The sequence below is a fragment of the Rhinolophus sinicus genome, chromosome 5 (assembly GCF_057876585.1).
Source record: "Rhinolophus sinicus isolate RSI-liver-muscle chromosome 5, RSI-T2T, whole genome shotgun sequence".
Taxonomy (NCBI): domain Eukaryota; kingdom Metazoa; phylum Chordata; class Mammalia; order Chiroptera; family Rhinolophidae; genus Rhinolophus; species Rhinolophus sinicus.
In genome coordinates, this window is record NC_142505.1 from 62,277,810 (window position 1) to 62,296,224 (window position 18,415).

Consider the following 18,415-nt stretch of genomic DNA (forward strand, 5'->3'; position numbering starts at 1 on the left):
TATAAGTGAGATCATATAGTATTTGTCTTTCTCTGTCTGACTTATTTCACTTAACATAATGTTCTCTAGGTCCATCCATGTTGTTGCAAATGGTAAGATTTCCTTCTTCTTTATGGCTGCATAATACCCCATTGTATAAATGTACCAGTTTCTTAATCCAGTCATCTACCGATGGGCATTTCGGTTGTTTCCATGTCTTGGCTATTGTGTATAGTGCTGCAATAAGCATAGGAGTGCATAAAGACTTTTGAATTGGAGTTTTGGATTTCTCCAGATAGATACCAAGGAGTGGGATTGCTGGATCATAAGGTAGTTCCATTTTCAGATTTTTGAGATACCTCCATACTGTTTTCCATAGTGGCTGCACCAATCTGCATTCCCACCAACAGTGCACAAGAGTTTCCTTTTCTCCACATCCACGCCAGCACTTGCTGTTTGTTGATTTATTGATGATAGCCATCTTGACTGGGGTGAGGTGGTATCTCATTGTGGTTTTTATTTGCATTTCTCTGATGGTTAGTGAGGTTGAATATTTCTTCATATGTCTGTTTGCCATCTGTATGTCCTTTTTAGAAAAATGTCTCTTCGTGTCCTCTGCCCATTTTTTAATTGGATTGTTTGGTTTTTTGGAGTTGAGTTGAGTGAGTTTTTTATAAATTTGTGATATTAACCCCTTATCAGATATATCATTGGCAAATATCTTTTCCCATTCAGTAGGATCCTTTTTTGTTTTATTGATGGTTTCCTTTGCTGTGAAAAAGCTTTTTAGTTTGATGTAATCCCACATGTTTATTTTTTATCTTACTTCCCTCGCGCAAGGGGATATATCAGTAAAAATCTTACTCCGGGTAATGTCTGTGAAGTTTCTTCCTATATTTTCTTCTAGGAATTTTATGGTTTCAGATCTTACATTTAAGTCTTTAAGCCATTTTAAGTTTATTTTTGTATATGGTGTAAGGAGGTGGTCCAGCTTCATTGTTTTGCATGTGCTGTCCAGGTTTCCCAGCACCATTTATTGAATAGATTATCTTTACCCCACCGTACATTCTTGCTTCCATTGTCATAGATTAAATGGCCATATAGGCATGGATTTATTTCTGTACTCTCTATTCTGTTCCATTGATCTATGGGTCTGTTTTCATGCCAGTACCTTGATGTTTTGATTACTGTAGCCTTGTAGTATAATGTGATGTCAGGTATTGTTATACCTCCCACTTTGTTCTTATTTCTCAAGATTGCTGAGGATATAGGGGGTCTTTTATGGTCCCATATAAATTTTAGGATTATATGTTCTATTTCTGTGAAAAACATCGTTGGTAGTTTGATAGGAATTGCATTGAATATGTATATTGCCTTAGGCGGTATGGACATTTTAACTATATTAATTCTTCCTATCCATGAACATGGTATGTGTTTCCATCTATTTGTATCTTCCTTCATTTCTTTCTTCAGTGTCTTATAATTTTCTGAGTACAGATCTTTTACTTTGGTTAAATTTATTCCCAAGTATTTTACAGTCTTTGAAGCAATTGTAAATAGGATTGTTTTTTTAATTTCTCCTTCTGACGCTTTACTATTGGTATATACAAATGCAACTGATTTCTGAATATTAATTTTGTATCCTGCTACTTTACTAAATTCATCTATCAGTACTAATAGTTTCTTGGTGGAGTCTTTAGGGTTCTCTATATATAGTATCATGTCATCTGCATATAATGACAACTTTACTTCCTCATTACCGATTTTCTTTTTCTTGTCTGATTGCTGTGGCTAGAACTTCCAGCACTATGTTGAATAGAAGTGGAGAAAGTGGACAACCTTGCCTTGTTTCTGATCTTAGGGGGAATAGTTTTAACTTTTCCCCATTGAGTATGATGTTAGCTGTGGGTTTATCATACATGGCCTTTATTATGTTGCGATATGATCCCTCTATTCCCACTTTCTTAAGGGTTTTTAATCATAAATGGCTGCTGCATTTTATCAAATGCTTTTTCTGTATCTATCGATATGATCATGTGATTTTTATTTTTCATTTTGTTAATGTGGTGTATCACCTTAATTGATTTGCGGATGTTGAACCACCCTTGCATACCAGGGATGAATCCCTCTTGATCATGGTGTATGATCTTTTTAATGTACTGCTGAATTCTGTTCACTAATATTTTGTTGAGGATTTTTGCATCTTTATTCATTAGAGTTATTGGCCTGTAGTTTTTTTTGTTTTTGTTTTTTTGTGGTGTCTTTGTCTGATTTTGGGATCAGGGTGATAGTGGCTTCGTAAAAAGTGTTTGGGAGTCTTCCCTCCTTCTGGATTTTTTGGAAGAGCTTGAGGAGAATAGGTGATCATTCTTTTTTGAACGTTTTGTACAATTCACCTGTAAAGCCATCTGGTCCAGGGCTTTTGTTTGTTGGGAGATTGTTGATTACTGACTCAATTTCCCTGGTGGTGATCAGTCTATTCAGGTTTTCTGTTTCTTCTTGAGTTAGCCTTGGAAGGTTGTATTCCTCTAGAAAATTGTCCATTTCTTCCAGATTGTCAAATTTGTTGGCATATAGTTGCTCATAGTAATTTCTTAAAATTTTTTGTATTTCTGCGGTGTCTGTTGTCACTTCTCCTCTTTCAGTTCTGATTTTATTAATTTGGGTCCTCTCTTTTTTTTAATCAGTCTGGCTAAAGGTTTGTCGATTTTGATAATCTTCTCTAAGAACCAATTCTTGGATTCATTGATCTTTTCTATTGTTTTTCTGGTTTCCATTTCATTTATTTCTGCTGTGATCTTTATTATCTCCTTCCTTGTACTCCCTTTGGGCTTATTTTGCTGTTCTTTTTCCAGATCCCTTAAGTGTGAAGATAAACTGTTGAATACTGATTTTTGTTGTTTCTTTAGGTAGGCCTGCAATGCTATGAATTTCCCTCTTAGGACTGCTTTCACAGCATCCCATAGATTTTGGGTCGTCGTGTTTTCATTTTCGTTTGTCTCAATATATCTTTTGATTCCTTCCTCGATCTCCTGGTTGACCCATTCATTATTTAGTAACATGTTATTCAGCCTCCATGAATTGATGTGTCTTCCAGTTTTTTTCCTGTAGTTCATTTCTAATTTCATAGCACTGTGGTCAGAGGAGACAACTGGTATGATTTCAATTTTCTTAAGTTTATCAAGACTTGTTTTGTGGCCTAACATATGGTCTATCTTGGAAAATGTTCCATGAGTGCTTGAGAAGAAAGTGTATTCTGTAGCATTAGGGTGAAATGCTCTGAAAATATCAATTAAATCCAAGTGGTCCAATGTGTCATTTAAGGCTGTTGTTTCCATATTGATTTTCTATCTGGAAGATCTGTCCCTTGTCGCCAGAGGTGTGTTGAAGTCCCCCACTATGATAGTGTTACTGCTGATATCTGTTTTATATATTTAGGTGCTCCTATGCTAGGTGCATAGATGTTTACTAGGGTTATGTCCTCTTGTCGAATCGATCCCTTTATTATTATACAGTGCCCATCTTTGTCTTTTAATATGTTCTTCATTTTAAAGTCTGTTTTGTCAGATATAAGTATTGCAACTCCAGCTTTTTTCTCATTTCCATTTGCATGAAATATCTTACTCCAACCCTTCACTTTCAGCCTGTGTGTGTCTTTTGATCTGAGATGAGTCTCTTGTATACAGCATATACAAGGGTCTTGCTTTCTTATACACTCAGCCACCCTATGTCTCTTGATTGGAGCATTTAATCCCTTTACATTTAAAGTGATTATTGATAGGTACGTAGTTATTGCCGTTTTTAAATTTGTAGTTAGATTGTTTTCATCTTTCTTCTATTTACAGAAATCCTTTTAGTATTTCTTGCAATGCTGGCTTGGTGGTAATAAATTCCTTTAGCTTATTCTTTTCTGGGAAGCTCTTTATCTCCCCAATAACTTTAAATGATAGCCTTGCTGGATAAAGCAATCTAAGTTGTAGGCCTTTGTTTTCCATCACTTTGAGTATCTTCTGCCAATCCCTCCTGGCCTTCAATGTTTCTGTAGAAAAGTCGTTTGATAGTCTTATGGGAGTTCCCTTGTATGTAACCCTCTGTCTTTCTCTTGCTGCTTTTAGGAGTCTCTCTTTGTCTTTAACCTTTGCCATTTTAACTATAACGTGTCTTGGTGTGGACCTGTTTGGGTTTATCCTGGTTGGAACTCTCTGCATTTCCTGGGCTTGTATGTTGATTTCCTTCATCAGGTTAGGGAAGTTTTCGGACATTATTACTTCAAATATGTTCTCGATCCCTTGCTCCCTCTCTTTACTTTCTGGTATTCCTATGATGCGCATGTTGTTGCGCTTGATGTTATCCCATAGGTCTCTTAAACCATCTTCATTGTTTTTTATTCTTTTTTCTTTCTGTTGTTCTGTTTGGGTGATCTCTGCTAACTTGTCTTCTAAGTCGCTGATTCGATCCTCTGCTTCATCTAACCTGCTGTTAATTCCTTCAAGTGAGTTCTTTATTTCGGTAATTGTGTTCTTTAGTTCTAACTGGTTGTTCGTTATGATTTGTACATCCTTCTTTATGTCGTCTCTAAGCTCCTTAAACATTCTTATCAGCAGTGTTCTGAACTCTGTCTCTGATAGGTTGGTTATCTCTGTTTCATTTGGTTCCATTTCTGGAGGTTTCTTCTGTTCTTTTATTTGGGACATGTTTCTTTGTTTCCCCATTCTGGCTGACTCTCTGTGTTTGCTTCGATGTATTAGGTAGATACCCTAGAGTTCTTAGTTCTTGCTGGGTTATCTTTTGTAGTATGTGTCCATTATATCTGACTTGCTCTACTTCGTTCTTCTCCTCTGCGTGTGCTCCAAAGGTGACTCTTGTGTTGTATATATTGTCCTGTTAAAGAAGATCTTTAATTGCTTTTCACTTGTGAGTAGGTGGGGTTAACTCCTAGGCTGACTAGTTGTGAGACTTGGCTCTGCCCACCGCAGGGTGTTCTGTTGCACGAGGGTTGACCGCTTAAATGTAGTTTGGCATCTATGGGCTCTTGTGTCTGTAGAGAATTCCCTCTAGGTGTGTCACTTGTAGGTCAAACCCAGTACTACTCTGGTTTGGTCTGGAGTTGGCCTCTGGGTATGTTGATTCTTGTGCCTCTTAAGCTGGGCCCTGGTAGGGCAATTTCAGAACAAAGCAAATCACCAAGCACAACAACAACAACAACAACAACAAAGAAAAAATCAAATACATTCACATGTAAAAACAACCGACAACCCACACTCAACACAGGTAAAGGTATCAAAGTTATAAAGACAAAACAAAACAAAACAAACAAACAAACAAAAAAGCAGCACCAGTCTTGGCTTAAGCCCACCAAGTAATCTCCAGGTTGTCCTTCCTCTGCTGTACCAAAGAGTCCCCTGCGTATTGTGCAGGCAGAGCCGGTCACCTGGTGCCCAGAGTGACATTGGGACTGCAGATTTAGATGCGTGGGGCTGAGGGGTCTGGGTGATAGTTTCTACAATGTCAGTACAGTTTCCGCCCTTGCCTGCACCTATGCGCACTGAGAGTAGCACCACCAGCCCTGTGTCCAGTTCTCCTGAGTCTTAGGGCACTTCTTCTGTGTGTGTGTGTGTGTGTGTGTGTGTGTGTGTGTGTGTGTGTGTGTATGTGTGTGTGTGTGACGGTCAGGAGATTTCTGAGCTGCTGAAAGCCCGGAGCTGCGTCTGCCACTTACTGCTGATCCCTGGGAGCTCCTCCGCAGATGTAATTGCTCCGCCCTAGGCAGGCCAGAAAGGGTGGGGGCTGGGGATGGAGGGGTCTTCTCTCTCCCAGCCCAGCCATGTCACATTCCTCCCGCAGGCCAGAAAAGGTGGTGGCTGGGGGTGGAGGAGTCTCTTCTCTCCTAGCCCAGCAAAAATCACACTCTTCCCAGCCTCTTCCCTGGGTCAGAGCTGCCCGCTGGTCTTCCCAGAGCCTGAGCACTAAGGCTTCTCTGTAATCTGACACCACTCCTCAGTTCAGGGGCCAGTTTAAATCTCTGGAATGGTGGGGGTAGGATTGCAAGAGCGGGGGGAGGTACCCAGGTATGGAGTTTGTGTCCTTTGTCCGACGTAGGGCCCAACTGGCTGCCCCCTCAGCGGGAGAGATCAACTGTGGGATGCAGGGAAAGAGCCCACCTCCTGGCTTTTGTGTTCTCTGTTCCGTCCTGGGATCCCAGCATCTCTGCAGCTGCGGATGCCGGCGGCGTTTCCACAGCCACACATGCAGCTGCATCTCCACTCCACGCCTTTCCCTCTTCCCCTGCTTGCCCAATTTGCCCACCTTCAAGTAATCCATGTACGAGTCTCTTAGCTGTTCTGCGTGATGAGCAGAGAGTCCTTTGATGGGTTATAGATGTCCCGTTTGTGATAAGATCAGGAGGAGAACTCAAAAAGTGTGCCCTGCTGCCGCCATTCCTATGACGTCACTCTGGATTTATTTTTTAAAATCATAATTGAGTGGCATGCAGACGAAGTAAAAAATTATCTTAGCCCATGTGGCGCTCCAGACACGGGCAGCGATGCTCCTGGGGTGCAGACAACAGGGCCGCGGTGGCTGGGACCGCAGAGAAACTAGGTGGGTTTTTTATTTTGTATTGGCTTTTAATGTTTGAACAAAAATGAAACTTCAAGTCACACCTAATAACCCATCTCCCCAAACTGCGGGGGAGTCCCACCTTCTTCCCTTCCATTTCCATCTTAGAGAAGTGGGTTGTAAAATTTCTCCTTGTTTATATACAACCCTCAATAAGCCATTCTTCTCATCCAAGCCATTAAAAGCATCCAGTAAACCTGTAACTAGGGTTTCCTAGGGCCACTGTTCCTGTAATTGGCCAGCACCAAGCATAAGCCCTTGGGACAGTCCCAGGAGCCCTTCTGGACACTCACACACAGGCCCTGCCATGAGCGCTGCAGCTTGCTCCTGCCGCCAAGCTTCCTTAGGTACCTGCTTGGTGAGTGAAGACCTGAGAGAACTTCATAGCATCTCCGTACACAGCCCCCAGTTGCTTCTGACCCTTGGGTTTTCCAGCAGCTGAGCTCTACACTAGGAAGAAAACAACCTGGCCATGGCAAGGATCCTGGACTTTCTTCTCCGGAAGGTCATTAGAGAAAATTTACAGCCCCCACCCCTCCGCACCACACATATACGTGTGCGCGCGCGCCTGCATACATACACACACACACACACACACACACACACACACACACACCCTCACTGGAATGGGAGTGGTGGGAGGAGCAGCAGGAAGGAACAAGGGAAGAGCCACTCCACTGTCCTCCATTCACAAAGAGCTTTTGCCAATTGACAAGTAAACAATAGAGAGAGCCAAGGGGAAAATGAATGAAGGATTAAAGAGCTCAAAGATAAACAAATAGTCCACCAGCACAATAAGAGTCTTTAGTCAAAAAGAGATGCAAGTCAAAACAATCAGATAGCAGTTTTCATTACTATATTGGCAAAAAACACAAAACTTGAAAGCACCCAGAGTTGATGAGGATGTGGGGAACCAGCCCCTGTGACACTATTAAAATGTTAATGTGCTATGTCAGAGGCTGCAGGGTACTCACCAAAATTCGCATTCTCCCCTTCTCCTGAGTCCACAACTAGTGTTCCCCAGCTGCCAGGCAGTTGGGAGTGGCCATGGGCAGAAGCTCCAGCCAATGGCAGGACAGAGCGAATGGTGCAGCCGCATCCAGGCCTGGCTCATCAACACTTCCCAGGTACACCCTCCTGGCCCACCTCCCCTCCCAGCCGGCCGCAATGCAGACCAGTTCAGAACAACCATAGAAGCCACAGGTTGAAAATGAGAGAGCTTCCACCTACGTGGGTTCCAAAAACACTGCAATAGAGGAGGATCATGCAGCCAATCTTTGACCCACCCAGCACTCATGAACAAAAAATGAAAGTTCTTTCACTGGAGCCATTATGCATCTTTGCTCTATTTGTTACAGCACTTAGCTTACTCTAACGTATTCACATGCCATTTAACTCAGAGTTTCACTACTAAGAATTCCCCTGAAGTCAAGACATACATATTTGCACAAGACTAGTAACAAGATCAATGTCCACCAAAATTAGGAGTGAACAAACAACTGATGGCACATGCACACAACAGATGATGGCACAGTGTTAGAGCATGATATAACTCCATAAGTGCTCAAGTGAAAAAAATCTCTAAACTCTATTGTTAAATGGGGACGGAAATGAAGGTACAGAGTACACAGTGACTGACGCATGTGTGTACACACATGTGGGTATGCACATTCTTTTTTTCTAGGGCTTAATGGTTAATTTTATGTGTCAGCCTGAGTGGGCCATGGGATGCCCAAATATCTACTTAGACATTATTTCAGGGTGTGTCTGTGAGGGTGTTTCTGGAAGAGATCAGCATTTGAATTCGTGGAGTAAGAAAAGCAGGTAGCCCTCCCCAGTATGCCTGGCCTCATCCAGTCACTGAGGACCTGAACAGGTTCAAAGGTGGAAGAAGGCTGACCTCTGTTCTCCGACTGACTGTTGAGCTGGAACATTGATCTTCTCTGGACCTCCTGGTTCTCAGGCCTTCAGACTCAGACTGGACTCTACACCGTCGACTCACTGGCTCTTAGACCTTCAAACCACAAAAGCTGGCTCTGCTGGGTCTCCAGCTTGCAGGCTGCAGATCATGAGACTTCCCAGCCTCCACAGTTGTGTGAACTAATATCTTATAATAAATCTCTTCACACACACACACACACACACACACACACACACACATCTCGTGTTATTACACTTCACAGATACTGAGTTTTCATGAATATTGAGGCAAAACCCATCCAATAGTAAAAAGATAACAACTGGCTGAAGGCTCAGATGATAGTTTGCATTTTTTAGCAATAAAGCATTTTTTAACCTATGTCTGTACATTGTTTTCTTAGACATAATGCTATTGCACACTTAGAAAATTACAGTAACTTTTATGTGCACTGGGAAACCAAAAACTCGTGTGACTCACTTTACTGTGAGGTTTGCTTTATCTGTGGTGGTCTGGAACTGAACCCACAATATAGCTGAGGTGTACGTATCTCTTTTTTGTTTTGTTTCTCTAAGGAACCCAGACTAATACAATAGTCAACAAAAAGTTAAGAGGATATCTTTCACACCTGCCTATATTATTTGGAATTTTACCACCAGCAGAGAACTATATAATTGATCACATAGTGACAAATGGACAAAATTAATCATCTAATAATAAATATTCATCTAGCACAGACTATATTCCAGGGACACAGCATAAGAAACATGTAAGGGAGTAAGACTTCATAGTAGCATTCAGGAGCCCTCACTCTCAACAGGTACACTACCTGCAGAAGGCCAGAGGTCAGCTTTGGGGGTCCTGGCTGTTAGGCAAAGGATGCTTTTGTGAAGATATTATAGTTGTCCAGGCAGCAAGCAGGTTCAGTAAGAGAACAGAGCCCCCTGCAGGCAAGCAACCATCTTGATTGCTTTGTCAGTTGTTTAGCTGAGGGAATGGGAGGGACTTAAATTCCAAAGATGAAAGAAGAAAGAATCCCTCAAAAGCCAAAGAAAAACCCAAAACCAGAGGATATGTGATGATAATCCAAATAAAATCATCTAGAAATTCTAGGGTGAAAATTTCATTTCTTTAGCAGGATTTAGCCAGGTTTTGCTCAGACATCTCTTATACCAACTGCTGTCGAGTGAAGATATTATCCACATTTCTGGTGTATATAATTTTAACCTTAATTTATATTTATCCCTGTAGTTCAACCTTTTCCAAATTCAAAGTATTATGGTAGGAAACGAAGATTTCCACTCAGATAAAAATTGAAGGTTCAGTCATGTCCTTTATTTCCTTCAAATGTTAATCATTTTTCAACACAATCCCTGAAGCCTACTTCCTAGAAATCTGGAAATCGGCTGGTGATAACCCACTCCACTGAAATGCTTTGCCTGTTTGCTAACCTGACTCCACTGACACCCAAGAAAAGAGATGTGTACTAAACAGACAAAGCTAATGACGTCAGCACTCTAGGACACTAGAGAACAAACTCATCAAAAGATACACAACACAATAACCAACTAACTGGGGGCACTTACAGGGCACATGGTATGGATTTTATGCCAGTTCACTGAAATTTCAATTATTATTTTGCTTTGCCTTCTTGAAACTTGAGGAGTGAAAATTGAGTCATGAAAGATTTTAAAAATTATCTTAAGTCTAAAATTATGCCTTAACCTTAAAGTATCAGAATAACTGAGTGGAAAGTATGACCTGTGTATGTCTGAGGGTCAGGATAGCCAACAAACTTCTCCATATACAAGACCTTTTAGAGAGAGACTTTACAATTCTGGCACATACGTGGTTTATAGTTCAGCTTCACTCTTTCACTAAAAAGTCAAAGCATGCCTGGCACTGTCACACCTCAGATCACCAAAGCAGAGAGAGTAAATTAATTGTTTGGCAACAAGTCTTCTGATAAATATAAATTATTCAGGAAAATATAATTCACTGGGAGTTTCCATGTCTGTGTCACTTTAAACATATATATAACAAGAAAAGGCAGAGAGAAACAGACACACACACACACAAACACACACATGCTTTATTGATTATGTTAATCTTTCTTTAGAAATAAGCAGAGTATAGACATGGGTCTCACTAGAAATCGGCATGATTCTCTAAAACTAGAAACATTCCATTTTAGGGCCCATGAAAGAGTTACCGCCTCCTTCTTTTTCTTTCTTCTTTCTTAAACGATTCATCATCTTTACTCCACACATCTTAAAAGGGTCTGAAATTATCTGAAATTACCTGAAAGTTCCCTTTACTATAGCCCTGATATATGTATATATATATATATATATATATTGCAATATTGCTATGTGTATATATATATACATATATATGTGTATATATATAGCAATATTTATATATATATATATATATATATATATATATATATATATATATATTGCAGCTTCCTTTGAAGGCAGAATTTATATATATACAAATAAAGTGCTGTTGGAGCATTATTCACAATAGCCAAGATATGGAAGCAGCCTAAGTGTCCATCAATAGATAACTGTATAAAGAAGAGGTGGAATTATATATATATATATAGTGAAATATTACCTGTTCATAAAAAAGAATTAAATCTTACCACTTGTGACAACATGGATGGACCTAGAGGGCATTATGCTAAATGAAACATATCAGACTGAGATAGACAAATACCATATGATTTCACTTAGATGTGGAATCTAAAAAACAAATGAACAAACAAAACAGAAAACACTCATAGATACTGAGAACAAACTGATATTTGTCAGAGAGGTGGGGGTTGGGAGCTGGGTGAAAAGGTAAAGGGATTAAGAAGTACAAATTGGTGGTTACAAAATAGTCATGGGGATGTAAAGTACAGCATAGGGAATATGGTCAATAATATTGTAATAACTATGTATAGTGCCTGGTGGGTAGTAGACTTATTGAGGGGAATCTCTTTCCAATGTCTAACCACTATGCCGTACACCTGAAACTAATATAATATTAAATGTAAACTCTAATTGCAAAAGTAAAAAATAAATAAATAAATAAATAAAAGAAGAATTATTAAAAATAATAAAGATGAATTTCATGTACTTAAAAAAATTAATAAAGTGCTGCTAGTTTTCTGAATTCCTTGGAAAAAAATCACTACAAAAATGCAAGTGTACTCAGGAAAGTTTAAAAGAAAAAAGAAAAACATGGATAATATCCTTACAGGATGCCCAGAACAACGCTCTTTCAGTACCAAACTGTTAAACTGCTTTATCCTGCTGTGTTTCATGCTTCCTCTGGTTGTTTACACACCATCAAAAGTTCTTGTCAATTACCTGAGTCTAAAATATGGACTCTGACGTTTGAAAGGGTTTTAGTAATTGAGCTCAGTGGTGCATAATGAGCTTAAAAGGGCCTACCTGCGTGTCCCCGGAGGTGCTGGCTCGAGACGGACATCAGCTTACAGCACACCATTAACAGGTAGGCCAGCAACAGCCAGTGTGACAGCAATACTGAGTTAGCACAGACTCTCATCCTGCAGAGAAAGAGACAGCAGGAAGCAAGTGGTGAGCAAGGCCTCTCGGCAAACGCCACCCAGGGGAGGTGGAAGAGCTCGGCACTCGACTTCCTTTCCCACAAGGAAACAGAAGGCCAATCACACCTTATGTGTACTGTGCATTAGCTCCATTTTCAATAAACACCTTTCATAATTAAGAATTTTTCAAGTTAGCAACATGTCTCGGTGAGAAGTCTAATCTATTTATGAATCCCTAGGGTGGATCCTGAGTTGTCCAGATAGAACATGGGGGTTGTATACTATTTTACATCATGAAGTTTAACAGCTACACAGAGAGCTGGATTCAAACAAAATACACAGGTTTCTGCATCTGAAAAAAACCACAAAAACTTTCACACCCAGCCCAAGAGCCTTTCCCTGCTTTGACTATATATTAAGGCCTAGAAGACTTGCCTCATAGCTTAAAGCCGGGTGGAAATACAGGCAAGGTGAATATAACATACACTTAACTGCATATGGACCTCACGGATGAACGGATAAAGAAGATGTAGCACATGTATATGTATATATGAGTATATGTACAGACACACCTACACGAATAATATTCAGCCATGAGAAAGAAGGAAATCCAGTCATTTGTGACAACATGGATGGACCATGAGGGCATTATACTAGGTGGAATAAGTCAGACAGAGAGAGAAAAGTACTCTATGATATCATTTATATGTGGAATCTAAAAAAGACAAACCCACAGAAATAGCAGAGTGGTGGTTACCAGGAGTTGAGGGGTGGGGGAAATGGGGAGGTATGAGGATTAAAATTCCAGTTATAAAATGAACAACTTTGGGGATCTAATATCCAGCAAGATAGTACAGCTAATGACACTGCCTCATATACTTGAATGTTGCTGAGAAATGGCAACTGTGCGATGAGGTGGCAGCTCACATGGTGACACCAATTCATAGACACCAAAGGAACACGTTGTACACCTTAAGCATACACAGTGCTATGTGATAATTACATCTCAATGAAGCTGGAAAAATAAATGAACTTAGCTTCACGTGGATGGACAGTATCAAAACAGTTGCTCAAATACAATTCGGTTCAGAAGATGTATTACAGAATTGTACACCTGAAATCTATGTAACTTTACTAACAATTGTCACCCCAGTAAACTTTAATTTAAAAAAAAAAAGACAATTCAGTTCATAAATGTGGTTGTGCCATCTATTCTAAAACAAACGCCAAAAAGAAAGAGTAAATGAAAATATAAAAAATGCATTTTCCCTCTAATGTTCTGCCCTTTTTGATATTATAGGGAAATTAGAACTTGATTAACTTTTTAGTTTGCTCATTTTTTAAATTAACTTTTTCAAGCAAAAGCCAGAGTGCTTGGCCTCTGAAAACTCCAGCGATAGCAGGTTCTGCCTGGAACGTGTCTCATGGTGCCTGTGATAATATGATCCACTACAGTGGATCAAGGACCCCCTTTTTACAGATACAAGATGTATAAATTCATGGCAGATGATAAAGACATGGCCCATAGGGTTGGGTTCATGTTCGGGAAACACTAGAGACAAAGCCCTGAGGAAGTCCTGGAGGGAAGGGTCCAGCCTCCAAGGCTGCCAGCCCAGCAGGGCTTTTACCAGAACCCCGATTCCATGTTGAAAGGAGAGCAGAGGTTCGGGGACCCAGTGACCACCTCACAGTCCTCTGGGAGAAGACCGCCAACAAGCTACCAAGTGCATGTGTGCGCGCATACACACACTCACACACACACACACACACACACACTGAGTCAAATATATCATGTTGAAAAGGTGTCATATTGCTCATCAATTTGAGATTCAGTCTACCTTTGAAGCAGCCAGGCCATGGCAAGATTCTAAGATCATCTTTGAGGAAGTCGGTGTTAAAAGGGATACAAAGCATTGGCTTCTCTCTGTCCTTCAGCTGGGAAATCTGGAACATTCTCAACTGACATAGAAACACCGGGTCTATGCTCCAAAGGGCCTGAATGCTTGGTTTCTCAAAGTGCGTCTCCCGTCTTCCGCCTCAGCGCGCGCACACACACACACACACACACACACACACGAGAGACTGAAACCCTAGGAGCAACTAGTGGCGGCAAAGAAAACATGCAGCCTACATGAGCTGGAGGTGCTGTTATTTAATTACATTGTCAATTGAGGGGACTGATTAACTGATTATTAAGTAGGGAAAGCATGGAGATTCAAGATTTCATATGCACTGAATTTTCAAATGAGATACTCTGCCCAATGTGCAATGTTTTAAAATTCTAGTTGTTATCCCCAATATCAGTAATTGATCTAAATGTTACAAAGGCTCCTCTCTCTTTCCAAGGGCCAAACATTCAAACAGCTGTGAGTGAGTGAACAGGCTGGCTGAGCAGCAGGCGTTGGGAGCCTTGTCTGTCTCGGGCTTGGTTCCTACCCAGCCGGTTACACAATGCACAATGTCAGCCTGGGGGAGCCAGCAATAACTTTCCCGGAGAAGCCGGATTCTGATATGCAGTCTGCACATTTATTTGTTGGCAACTAATTCCATTTATTTTGGTTTTAAAACATAGTGCAAACCAAACACAACACATTTGCTGGCTGGATCAGGCACCTTGGCTTCCAGTAGCAATTAGTGGCCCAAAAAGGGAAAATTTCAAGGAATCCGATAAATGGAGCATAGTTTTCTATAGCTGTACAACAAATAAACTGCCAAACTTAGCAGTTTAAAACAATGTGAATATAGGATCTTAGTTTCCGTGAGTCACATTCTAGCTGGGTCCTCTGCTCAGGGACATACAGGGCTAAAATCAAGGTGCCATCTGGGTGTGTCCTCCTCTGGCAGCTCAACTGGAGAAGGACAGCTTCTGAGCAGCCCCCTGCTGTTGACCAAATCCATTTCCTTGGGCCTGTATCACGGAGGTTTCTGTGTTCTGGCTGCAGGCCAGGAGCAGCTCTCAGCTCCTAGAGGCTGCATTCAGATTCGGCCACGTGGCCGCTCCACAGGCCCTGCAGTCTGACTCTCCTCTTCCAGGAAAGGCCCAGTGCCTGGGCACGGCTCGCCTCAGTAAGTGATCATCTCCCTTGTGATTAACTCAACATGGATTTATTTGGGACCCTAATTCCATCTACAAAATGGCTTCATCACTGCCATATAACCATAACCTAATTACAGGAGTGGACTCCATTACAGTCACAAATGTGCCAGACTCTAGGGGAGGAGCTAACACAGGACATGTTCACCAGAGGGTACAAACTTTGCAGGCCACTTTAGAATTCTGTCTACCAAACATGGGTAACAATCCATTCACCCAAGTTTCTCCATATGTTTGGTTTACAAAGATCCAACTGGATATTCAACCCATATGTCTGGCTTCCCTGTTTATAGACACAGGTCAATCTCAAGATTTCTGTCACTGAAAATGGGCCCTGAAGAAAACGGTGCCCAAAGGCACAGAGCACTGCCCTGCTCTCCTTCCCTTCAGCCGGCATTCCCCAGAGAGGTCTCCGGGCCAGAACCTCCCGGCCCAATCCATGTGTCCACTATTCACTCTCTGAGACGTCAGCAACATTTCCAAGAATCTCAAGGGAAATTGTTCTCTCCTTATTGAAACAGCCTGACTCAACCTGGTCCTAAGTCCACCTTCCTGTCCTTAATCCAGGGTCCAGGTGCCCAGGTCTCCTACCGGCTTCTTACCTCTGTCCCCCACGGAGCCCCTTACACACTCGTCCTGCTTAGCCCTCTGTCCCCCACGGAGTTCCCTTACACACTCGTCCTGCTTAGCAGGTTGGCTCCGCAGCCTGCCTCCAATCACAACATCCTACCCAATTCAGAATCTCCAAAATCAGAGTAGGTTTTTCGGGTGAGCTATCATCTCTCCCACCAAAACAAGTGAATGTCAGTTTCCATCTGTCTGTCAGTTCCTGTATCACCTAAACTTGTCTGGGTGTATTTTACCAAAATTGGAGAATATATTTGAGATGATCTGAGTCCCGAAGGTTGGGTTCCCAGCGAAGCCCAGTTTGAGAGGAAATTGGTGAGCAGGAGGGTAATTAAGGGGTACTCTTGGGATCATCACTTGTGGAAGGGGAGGGAAGAAGGCAGGGTAGAGGGAGGAAGGGCCTCAGGTAACCCTATGGAGAGTTGAAGATGCCCCTTCTCAGTGGTACCAAGTTGGGCAGAAAAGTCGAGCCTTTACACTTCCATGTTGGTCAGTCACTGGATATGAGCTGCTCCTAAAAAAGGGGGTCATCTTAGGCAAGGAGGCTCTTTGAATTGAGGACAATTCGAAAAAGCTTTAGGCCATCTTCTGCAGTACCCCCAACAGTTGAGGGAATAAATCTTTCATTCCTGAAGGGGAATCTTGGCAGTGCGTCACACTACTGTCCACCTTCACATAGAAGATTCCATGGCACAGGCAAAATTTAGTCTTGGGGCTCTAGGAGTCATCCTCAAGAGAACACCTATCTGCAGGGCGATCATGTCAGAAGTTACATAAACGTCTAATCACTATGTTGTACACCTGAAACTAATATTATGCTGTATGTCACCTGTAATTGAAAAACAATTTTTAATAGAGAGAGAGAGGAGACCCATCCTCTGAGGTATTAAAAGCCCATGCCATGCTCATAAAAACGTCATGGGAAAAGGTTTCAAATATGAACCCTGTCCAAGGTTGGGCCTGTTTTGCCCTCAGCTCTATCTTTGCCCTCCACCTGGGTGACTCCTATAGGATACATTCCCCAGGTTCCTGAATCAGCTGCCTCCCAGCTGAGTTTAAGCAATAGGAGATGCTGGCTGGAGCCTGGAGGGTGGAAGAGAAAGGCCGTGGCATTTCTCCCCACCTTCTCTGTCTTGGGCAGGATCTATGGAGTTGGCCATTTCTCCTCCATGGTGCCATTCCTACCAGAAGGGTCCACTATGAGTCCAGCTGCCACTAAAGGTCCCTTCCCTAGGCGCTGGCAAACACTACTTCCTTCCTTCATTCCACCAGCCCCAGGATGGGAGCAGCTGCCTGCTTCTGCTAGTCTCCGGGCTGCCTCTATATCTTCTGCTTTACTTCTCAGATTCTCCCATCACCACTTCCCTGAATTCAATTGTCTCTATTCCATATTATCAGAAAGGTTCTGTCTTTTTGGCTTAATCCCAACAATAAACTCCAAAAGTCTCAAGGGCAGACATGCCAAATGGACAATTCTATGTGCCAGGTTCTGAGTGAATAGCAGTAAGGTCCCAGTGCCTAGAACAAGTATTTACTTAACAATAGCTGTGATTCCCTGGAGAAATGCTTGAGGCTTGGGAAGGAGGGGCAGCTATTCAGCAATAGTTCCTCGTTTCATTCAATAACCCAGAGCCCCGATGTAAGGACTTCTGACCTACCACATCTACCATGAGACTTCAGTTTCCTCCGTATTGAACGTTTTTGTCCAAACGTAAAACAAAACTGGTTTATCTTTAAAATCTCACCTTTCACCCTACTGAGTAGCCAAAACACTGCTTTACAAACTGAAATAATGTCAAAGATGAGAGCTAAAATTTTTGAAGCTAAGATTCCCCAAATTCCCAAAAATTCAGTGTAAAAGAAATCTTTTCTAAAAAGTCATCAACCTTAGGATACTCTGTTTTACTAAATTCTTAATGCTTCATAAAGATATCATCTCTAGGTATGTGTTAAAATTATTTTTACCTTGGAGACTTCATATGATTTCGTTCCAGTCAAACACGATTATTTCAGGATGTATTTCAGCGTGACTCCAAATTCCCATTTGTAGCTAGGACCAACCATTTCTGCCGTTGTAAAAAATTATCTTAGCTTGAAAGACCTATTTAAAAAACAAAAAAGACAGGAAGCCATTAGCATTTTAATGTTGAGATGAGACAATTTCCCTGTAGCAAAATAATGTTTTCTACAATGACATTTGCAGTTTCAGGTGAGTGGGAGACAGCCACACACATCCGTATTTTTAAAGAGTTCTGCACTCATTAACTAGCCACATATTAGTTAAGAGAACACAGTTCTAAAGTAGAAATTTCCTCAACAGCAATGGCATTCAAAATTCTACAGAGGCTTCCAAACCATTCATGATGCAAAATTTCACTCTCCCATTTCACTAACCAAGGATGAAAATGGATATTGGGAATGATCCATTCCCAAGAGTTCTGCAACTTTTGCAGCTCACGGAGCAGTGGAAAAGCCAGCATGAAGAGCTGAACCCCTAGCTTTGTGTGATATACACCCAAAAATGATGCTGAACAACCTGCAAGGATGGTTTTTAAAAAATGTTAATGGGAGGCAGAGGGCAAATGTCTTTCCAATATAAAACATACCAAAATGCAAA

At 41.4% G+C, this 18,415-nt stretch overlaps 1 protein-coding gene across 2 annotated transcripts in view; it reads right to left on the reverse strand.

The window, feature by feature from the left end:
- Positions 1-18,415, reverse strand: part of TAFA4 (TAFA chemokine like family member 4) — a 200,712-nt gene that overhangs the window by 134,667 nt on the left and 47,630 nt on the right. For both annotated transcript variants that reach the window (XM_074313251.2, XM_019711725.3), the window contains exons 2-3: positions 17,764-17,899; positions 11,962-12,077 (exon numbers count right to left, since the gene is read on the reverse strand). In XM_074313251.2, the coding sequence (XP_074169352.1) occupies positions 11,962-12,077; positions 17,764-17,777 (130 nt within the window). In that variant the 5' untranslated portion in view covers positions 17,778-17,899. The remainder of the gene's footprint in view (positions 1-11,961; positions 12,078-17,763; positions 17,900-18,415) is intronic.